The sequence below is a fragment of the Rhincodon typus genome, chromosome 4 (assembly GCF_021869965.1).
Source record: "Rhincodon typus isolate 14 chromosome 4, sRhiTyp1.1, whole genome shotgun sequence".
Taxonomy (NCBI): domain Eukaryota; kingdom Metazoa; phylum Chordata; class Chondrichthyes; order Orectolobiformes; family Rhincodontidae; genus Rhincodon; species Rhincodon typus.
The window spans coordinates 109807174-109817182 of NC_063335.1; the positions used below are offsets into that span (position 1 = coordinate 109807174).

At 41.4% G+C, this 10009-nt stretch overlaps 1 protein-coding gene across 2 annotated transcripts in view; it reads right to left on the reverse strand.

The window, feature by feature from the left end:
* Positions 1-10009, reverse strand: part of mppe1 (metallophosphoesterase 1) — a 69711-nt gene that overhangs the window by 47013 nt on the left and 12689 nt on the right. For both annotated transcript variants that reach the window (XM_048595903.1, XM_020509709.2), the window contains exon 3: positions 6118-6221. In XM_048595903.1, coding sequence (XP_048451860.1) covers positions 6118-6221 — 104 coding nt within the window. The remainder of the gene's footprint in view (positions 1-6117; positions 6222-10009) is intronic.

Consider the following 10009-nt stretch of genomic DNA (forward strand, 5'->3'; position numbering starts at 1 on the left):
AGATACAGTACCTGCTACAAATTAACTGTTCCAATATAGCAACATCCCATAAACACACCCCTTGGCAAAAAGGCAAATTCAGACACAGATTCTTACATGCAGTTCTCCAATCCAGGAGGAAACAACATCAAGAGCGATTTCAGATAAAGTAGCAGCTAGGAATCATTCACTGAAGCTCCCAGCTCTTCTGAGACCCCAAACAGTTTCTGACTGGCAATGCTAAAAAAAAACTAGAAAGCCTGGTCTTTGAGAGCTTTCCATTGTTTCAACTTCTTTAAAAACAAACTAAAGGCCTCACACTTTGCTTACTTAAGCCGCATTCAGTTGGCAGTTTGGCGCCTGTGCCTTTGCAACCTCTTTTCAAAAAAAAACCAAGGACAAAATGAGTGACAGTATTGTCACATAGCTAATACACCTCTCAAAGTGCAGTATGCTGCACTTATTCCCAGTTCATAACGTGGGGCTCGTTGTCAAACAGGAAGAAGAGCAAATTACAAATTCAAAATGAATAACATATTTGGAGAACGTAAAGCTCCACCCTGCTTCTGAATTCTGCAGTGGAGGAAATGAATTCATTGGATTGAATGGTTACTGGAGAACTTGAGTAAAAACAGCCGCACTCAGGCTGCAATACATTTCAACGGGTTGGGGGAATCACATTTCTGGAGAGTAAGATTGTGCAGAAGATCACACAAAAAAACTTCCAAGTTCTTTGTAAGACTTTACAATTCCAAACTACAACACAGTTTCGATTTATTAGAGACAAATCGAAGGGCTTTGTACCATTTTTAGGATTTCACTAAAGGCTGTCAGTACTCAGGGTTCAAAGGAGGACAGAAGGTGCCTGTATGTGTATTACATAATTTATTTGGCAGCAGTATCAAGATTGGCCTTATTGCTATTTTAAAATGGAATAACTGAATCTGCATATTATTACACAGCTGTGTTAACATGGAGAGCAAACAGGGGCTGATGCAGTTAAATGTCATAAGAAACTGGCTACACATTTTACCAAGAGGCTGGAGGCATAGACAACAAATAATTTAAAAAGGAAACAATGCATACTTGACAGAAATAAAACAGCGGGGCCACAAGATTAAGACTGACCATACTGCTCTACTCGGAGCCAGCATTGACTCAATAGGCCAAATAGTCTCCTTATGACCAATGGGTAAAGCCACACAAGAGGTCAACTGAAATAGCTTAAAAACAGATGGAAAGGTGAACTTGTAAAGAACTTACATTGGCTCAAAATAGAGTAACTTATTTATCTCTGGGTGCCACATTATAGAAAGTTATGGGAAAGGTGCATTACAGATGGCACTAGGGATGAAGGAAGAGATTATTATTTAGGGACTTTTCCATTAAAGCTGCAAAGAATTAAGGGTAACCTAAAACAGGAATGATTATGACTCTGATAGATTGAGTCTCCTCATCAACCTGCAGAGAAAAGTTTAAGATAAAAACAACAAAGGAAGAGTTTAGAAAATAATCTTTATATAGGATGGTTAAATGCAATTCTCTGTCACAAATCTAAGAACTTGATAGTTGCCTGTAAAAGGGACACATTAATGGATATGATCAGGCAGTGCAGAAGGTAAGACAGGCAATTCCAAAATGATTCAATGCTGCAGTGTATTTATTTGTTTGTTTGTACTGTTTGAGGTCTTAGTGTTTTCAGTTGTAGTACTCACCAGTGGATTAACCTGAATCCGATCTGTTAGTATTGATAATACAGGTTAATGGAGGGATGGATTTCAACGCTCTGCAGATCACAAATAAACACAATTGGACACCCGCCCCCCAACCCCAACCCATTAAGTGGCATATATAGAGAAAAATACCTGCGCAGTCTTACTGGAACAAATAGTTTCTATTGTATGTCTCACCATAATAACCATGTTATAAGATTCCATTAATTCATCCATGAAATGGTATTATGTTGTGGAATGACTTGATTGAATCGAAACTAAGCTGCAAGAATGTGCCTCAACCCGTCAGATTACAAGATATAAAAAGCAGTCTACCTCTAACCCCATCCTGAACTGCGGGAGGTGTAGTGACAATGTCAGTGGACCAGAAATCCAGGTGATTATGTGCTAATGATCTGGGTCTAAATTCCACAATGGCAGATAGTGAAATTTGAATTCAATTTTTTTTAAAAATTGAAATAAAATGCTAGTCTAATGTTGACTACCGTCAGGGAAAATCCATTTGGTTCATTAATGTCCTTTAGGGAAGATAATCTGCTGTCCTTACCCAGTCTGGCCTACAAAAGAACTATGGATGCTATAAATCAGAGACAAAAATAGAAATTGCTGGAAAAGCTCAGCATATCTGGCAGCATCTGTGGAGAGAAATCAGAGTTAACATTTCAGGTGGAGTGGTCCTTCCTCAGAACCCAACTCTTAATTACCCTCTGGGCAATAAATGCTGGCCTAGCCAGCAACACCCTAATCCCATGAATTTTTTTTTTAAAAATCCTGTTGAAATTTTCAAACATCTCAAAGTATAGATACCACAGGATTTTTAATTTTCTGCAGTACCTGAGTTTATATTTCTGTGACAGTCCTCAACTTCAAATGGGCTGTCAATCTAAACAACACGCTACAATTTGGTGCCATGATTTTTTAGGTTTAGTTATGATGGGGGAAGCTTTAGTTCTTGCATGAACTCAGAGAATGAGAATGGCCCAAATTCCAAACAGAATAAATGTTTTGTGTGAACCTTCTGGAACAATGGCCCAGTGGGAAAAGAAAATGCTGAGATTATCAGCACTGACCATTATTAGAGATAGCAACATCCCATCGCCAACACACAATCAAATGCGCGAATCAGGGAGTTGATGCCACAAGTTGTCCTCCCTGAGCATTTTTTATACTGGTACCTCAGAAACTAACATGTGTACTTATCCATGAAATACACCAGGTAAAGGTACACTTTGGCCATTCAACTGTCATTGACCTTTCAATGGCATGATATGTTTCAGCTATTCCAAACAACCTCTCTGGCATTAAAAACTCCTGCTTTTAACTTTTTAAAATGAATTACGTCTTTAAAATAGTTATTTACATCCCGTACTAAACTTTGTTACTTTTAAAGATAGCAAGAACCGCAGATGCTGGAGTCAGAGATAACACAGTGTGGAGCTGGAGGAACATAGCAGGCCAGGCAGCATCAGAGGAACAGGAAAGTAGACGTTTCAGGTCAGGACCCTTCAACACTTCTGATGCTTCTTTGATGCTGCTTGACCTGCTGTGTTATTTCAGCTCCACACTGTGTTGACTTTGTTACTTTTAATTTCTTTCTTGTATTACACTCTTTCTACACAGATTTAAGTTGAATATCATAAATTACACTTCCTGTTTAGACTCTGCAGCGTCAATCTTAACCGAGGTGGATTCTGTCAGGAGGCGTTACAGCAGTTTTGTTCTCAAAAACCACAATTCCTGGTTTTGCCACACATAGTTCAACACCATTCACACTTCCTCAGATACTGAAGCAGCCCATACCCCAAATACAGCAAGATCTGGACAATATCCAGACAAGTAATATTCTTGCCACAGAGATGCCAGTCAATGATCATCACTTATTGAAGGCAATCTAACCAACGCCCCTTGACATTCAATGGAGTTGCCATTACTGAATCCCCCGTTATTAACATCCAGGGGTTACCACTGACCAGAACTTTACTGGACTAGCTACATAAATAACAAACAGAAACAGTTGCTGGAAAAGCTCAGCAGGTCTAGCAGCATCTACGAAGAAAAAAAAATCAGAGTTAACGTTTCGGGTCCGGTGACCCTTCCTCAGAACCCGGACCCGAAACATTAACTCTGATTTTTTTTTCTTTACAGATGCTGCCAAACCTGCTGAGCTTTTCCAGTAACTTTATTTTTGTTCCTGATTTACAGCATCCGCAGTTCTTTTGGGTTTTTTTTAGCTACATAAATAGTTGCTATAAGAGCAGGTCAGAAGCCAGGAATACTGCAATGAATAACACACGTCTCAACTCCCCAAAGCCTGTCCACCATCTATAAGGCACAGGTCAGGCATGTGATGGAATATTCTCACTTGCCTGGATGGGTGCAGCTCCAACAACACTCAAGAAGCTTTGATACCATCCAGGACAAAGCAACTTATTTGACTGGCACCACATTCACAAGCTCCCTCCACCACCGACGCTCAGTAGCAGCAGTGCGCACCACCTACAAGATGCACTGCAGAAATTCACCAAAGATCCTTAGACAGCACCTTCCTGCCTCACTATTTCCGTCTAGAAGGACAATAGATACATGTTATTCCCCTCCAAGCCACTCACCATCCTGACTTGGAAATATGTTGCGGTTCTTTCACTATCACTGGATCAAGATCATGAAATTCTCTCTTTAACATCATTGCGGGTCTATCAGCAGTAGATGGACTGCAGCGATTCAAGAAGGCAGCTCACCACCACCTTCTCAAGGTCAACTAGGGACTGGCACTAAATGCTGGCTCAGCCAGCAATGCATGTCCCACAAGTGAATAAAAACAAACACTGCAGTTTGGACATCATTATTCACCCAGGTATTAGCCTGACCGAGAACCGCACTAAATCCAGGTAACACCTCCCAGGGTGGATGTACTGGCTTGGAAGGTGTGCAGCTCAGATTTATCAAAGCGACATCCAGCACTAAAGGGTTAAATTATGAGGACAGGTTGCATAGACCAGGTTTGTAGTTAGAAGGCTAATGGTGCTCAAATTGAGGTTCCTTAAGATGTTTAAAGAATGCAACAGTGTATACCTATTACCCTGATTCCCAACAATAGCATCTTACACTGACTACAATTAAATAAAATATAATTTAATTCCTCATTTGCTCGATCAGGTCCAAATTATCGACAGACAACCCAATTCTAGAGACAATTCCAGAGCAAGAAGTTGAAACTTTTAATGCAAAGGGTGAAGCGTTTGGGTGAACTCTCTCATCCAAAACTCTATTGAAAATGAGGGTCAGTTGAAAATGTTAAAACCATGATCAATAGGCTTGAACAGGTTCAAGGAGCTGAATGACCTCTCCTTCTTCCTACACTACTAAACAACATATTGTGGATATCTCAAACAAGTCTTTACTTTCCGAACGAAATTGTTTTTAAGGTTTAATGTCAATTCATACTGGATCACCCTAAGCTGAGATTCTGAGTATTATTTCCAAGATTTCCTTATTCATTTTTTTTATTATTCATTCATAGGATGAGGGCGTTGCTGGCTAGGCAGCATTTATTGCCCATCCCTAATTGCCCAGAGGGCAATTCAGAGTCGACCACATTGCGGTGGGTCTGGAGTCACATGTAGGCCAGGCCAGGTAAGGATGGCAGTTTCCTTCCCTAAAGGATATTAGTGAACCAGATGAGTTTTTCCCGACAATTGACTCATGGTCATCTTTAGATCCTTAATTCCAGATATTTTATTGAATTCAAATTCCATCATCTGCCGTGGGGGGATTTGAACCTGGGTCCCCAGAATGTTATCTGGGTCTCTGGATTAACAATCCAGCAATAATACCACTAGGCCATTGCCTCTCCTGTACATGTGAAGATGCACAGTGAATTGCCTCTAGTTATCACAGCGTCCTCTCACCCTCTGAGGCTCAAGTTTTATTTGAAGAGTTAAAAATTTGGAAATTTTCGGGGTACTCTAATCCTTCTCACTCTTGCAGCCAATCCCTAGACGATTCCCTCCAGGGAATACCATGGTATTTTTGTTAAATATAATTTTTGAAAACCTCAAAATAATTTTCTATAAGTGAAAACAAAGTTAGAGCTTTTGAAGAAACTTAAAGGTAAGCAAGTTTCTCATCAAAGAGACAGTCATCGTCAAAGGCTTAGTTGTTTCTGATAGACACGAGCAGACGGAATGTGGTGGGTGGTTAAAATCTTCTGATGCAGTTACATTCAGATAACAATATTTGAGATTGGTTTGAGGCATTTACCCCTTGGATCTAACTTAAGAAATTTAGCATGCCTGGTTGAAGTATTTCCAAATTGATACACAGTCAATCAACAGGCGGAATGACTGATCACAATGGTTGCGCCTTAACCAGCCAAAGCTGGAATTATCGAATGAAGTGTACTTACTCATGATGGAAGCCAATATCATGATTCCCTGCAACCACAAACAAGTCTGTGCTGGACAAGTGCCTGAACATCATCTGAAAACGCTTCACATCATCTTTGAAGTCCTATTAAAGATTCACAGCATTAGTGAATTATAGTTTAACCATTTTCCATTAAGTCTTTGAATATCTGCCTATTGAGAATCAAGGAAACAGACTATACAATCCTTCCCCTAAAGAACAAAAATATCCCTGACAATTTCTATAATTCACAAGACAATCATTGCCCTAAAAGAAAGAAGTATTGACCTGTATATAGCACCTTTCATAAATACAGGATATCTCAAAATACAACCAATGCAGCATAGTCAGCATTGTAATGTTGGAAATGTGGTAGGCAAGCAAGTTCCCATGCGGCAAAGGGCCAATCTGTTTTTATGATGTTAACTGACGAATAAATATTGGCCAGAACACCAGCTATATCTTCTCCGCTCTTCTTCAAAACAGTGTCATGGGATAGGGTTAGGGTTATCACCACTCAACAGAGCAGGAGAGGCCTCGATTTAATATCTTCTCTCAAAAGACGACCACTTCCAACAGTGCAGCATTCCCCAATACCGCACCAGAAAATCAGTCTTAAACTTTGTGCTCAAATCCTGGATTGGGACTTGAACCTATAACCCTAATGAGGGGGTAGGTTTGGGGGGTGGGGTGGTGCAGAGGTGAGAGGAGGTAAGAGAAAGAATATTGAACTGGGATCTCTGCAGCAAATTATAAGATAAACTGAAAACTATTTCCAAACAATTTCATGCATTTGAATTTAAACTTGCCAAAGATGTGTTTCTTACAAATTCTGGCAGCAACGATTTAAACAACTGAATATTTCTTAAAGGATTTTTAAAATTTCAGAACTACAAATCATCATGTACTGCATTATTGCAAAGATTTATAAAGTGTTGGACTACTTATCCACAGCATCCTTATTTAAGAGGTAAAGAAATATGAATGCTGGAAATCTGAACTTACAGCAGAAAGTGCTGAAAATACACAGGAGGTCAGGCAGCACCTGGGCACAGTCAATGTGAAGGGGAACTCTGGCTCTCACTCTAAAGACACTGCCTGATGTGCTGAGTAACTCCTGCATTTTCTTTTGTGTCATCCTCGCTTTTCTTCTACTTAAGACATCTAGTGAAGTATCGTGAGAGCAAGTCAAAGCAGGACGCTGAGACAGTGCTGACACTGACTTCCCCTCAAACTTTTCTGCTTCATTTATTTGGAATGTGGCTCCTAAAGCTCCTGAATGCTGTGCCAGGGCTCCCATTGCAAATTACTGGTCTCTGCAAAGTTCTCGCTCATGGAAATGTTACCAAGATGTGAATGTCAGCAACTTAAGACTTTGTAGCCTTGTTTCATATGAGTGCACTGCCTGTCAGATCAGCTGCCCTAAGCTGTTATGATATTAAGCCTCAATGCTCCACTGACCGGCCTTCTCTGCAAACCTGCTCTCGCACAAGTCTCTGCTGCCCGTATCCCAACATAAGTGATCCAAAGCAGAATAAAGTTAATATAAGGCAAATAAAGTTAAGGCAGCACAGCTCAGTCAAGTGGAACATATAGCCTGACGTATGTACCCATGATATGTGGCAAGTCATAGACCCTACCACGATACTGTAGGTGATCACATGTGCTGTCATATACAGAAACCCAAGCTCCGAGTTTGTGGAGCTCAAATGATGGCTGGAAACACTGTGGCACATTCACAACGCTAAGAGCTATGTGGATTACATATTCGGAAAGGTAGTCACACTGCATCTTAAGGACCTGGTGACTGCCTGGCAGGCCATGAGAAACAGTGAGGTTGTGCAGGAATCCCCTGGCATCCCATCCACAAATTGGTTTTCCTTTCCAAAAACTGAGGAGGTGCTGACTCCTCAAGAGAGTGCAGTCAGAGCCACTTTTGTGGCACCATGAGCAATTCAGCTGACAAGGACAGGAAGAAGAGCAAAACTGAGCCGGAATTCGTTAGTGAGGGGAACATTTCTGTCACCATAGTCACGACTCCCGGGCGGTATGTTTATCTGATGTCAGGGTCAAGGATGTCACAAAGTGGCTGCAGGACACTGGGGGAGCAAGGAGGCGTGTAAAGTTAGCAGTCATGGTCCATGTTGCTACCAATGGCTGGGTTAGGGACAGTGTGGTCCTGCAATCTGAATTTAGGGAGCAAGGTAGAAAGTTAGCAAGCTGGGACCTCAAATGCAGTAATCTCTGGATTACCTGCAGTCACATGCAAGTAACTATAGAAGGATAAGGCAGATAAATGCTTAGCCAGAAAGATAGGAAGGGCTTTAGATTTCTGAGACTGACTTATACCACCTTTAGAAGCTGTAGTACAGGTCATACCTGAACAGACCTGGGACTGAGTTCCTTGTGGGGCTTTCCGCTAGTGCCATTGGGTGGATTTTAAACTAATTTGACACGAGTGTGAGAACCAAGAAAAAATATTAGACAAGAGGTTCACAAAATACAACAGGTAGCACCAGTATAGAGAATAGTCAGAGCAAAGGAGAAAGTAATGAATTCTACATCAGGGTTACTACAATGCAGCTATGTGAATGCACAGAGTGTAGTAAATGAGGCTGGGGAGTTACAGACACAGATTGCCATGTGGAACTGTGATGCTGCGGCAGTGACAGAGACCTGGCTCAATGAAGGGGAAAACTAGATATTAGATATTTCTGGGGACAAGGTATTGAGAAAAGGAAGGAAAGGAGGAGGGGTGTCAGTATTGGTTAAGGACAACATTGCAGTGCTGGAGAAAGAGTATGTCTCAGGGAATTCAAACAGAATTAATTTGGATAGAGCTAAATAACAAAAAAAAGTGCAATTAGATTGTTAGGTGTAGCCTACTGATTACCAACAAGTGCAAAGGATGTAGAGGAACAAATCAAGCAACAAGGAGCTTGGGAACTCTACAGCCTTCTGGAATCAATATAGAGCTCAATAATTTTAGTTAAAAACCAAAAGAACTGCGGATGCTGTAAATTAGAAGCCAAAACAGAAATTGCTGGAAAAGCTCTGCAGATGCTGCCATACCTGCTGAGCTTTTCCAGCAATTTTTGTTTTAGTCAATAATTTTAGGGCCTGAGTAGCCTTTCCCATGTCCTTCTCCAAACCCCCACATACCAGACCTTAGAATAACATGGACTGCTACCACAACCAACTCATTGTCAGCCATTAATGTTCCCCATTAGCAGCTATTGATTTACCCCAGGCTGACCTTTATCCATTCCTCTGTCTGCCCAGTGCTGTTCTCTCTTTGGGCTTTACTTCCACCTATCATTTACACCTCCCACTTTCCCCCACCCCATCTTCAGTATATATACCAACCTTTGCTTTGTTACAATCAGTTCTGAAGAAGAGTCACTGGAGCTGAAAGGTTAACTCTGCTTTCTCTCCACAGATGCTGCTGAACCGGCTGAGTTTTCAAAGCAATTTCGCTTTCTGTTTGTGTCATTCTGTGTGTTTAGACTTGTACGAGGATAGAGGTGATCTAACTTCAAAAGGAATCTAGCAATAAACTACCTGGACCCTGAGACAGTAGGAACTGCAGATGCTGGTGAATCCGAGACAACAAGGTGCAGGGCTGGATGAACACAGCAGGCCAAGCAGCATCATAGGAGCAGAGAGGCTGACGTTTTGGGCCTAGACCCTTCATCAGAAATGGGGGAGGGGAAGGGGGTTCTGAAATAAATAGGGAGAGAGTGGGAGGCGGATAGAAGATGGATAGAGGAGAGGATAGGTGGAGAGGAAACAAACAGGTCGAAGAGGCGGGGATGGAGCCAGTAAAGGTGAGCGTAGGTGGGGAGTTAGGGAGGGGATAGGTCAGTCCAGGGAGGACAGACAGGTCAAGGGGG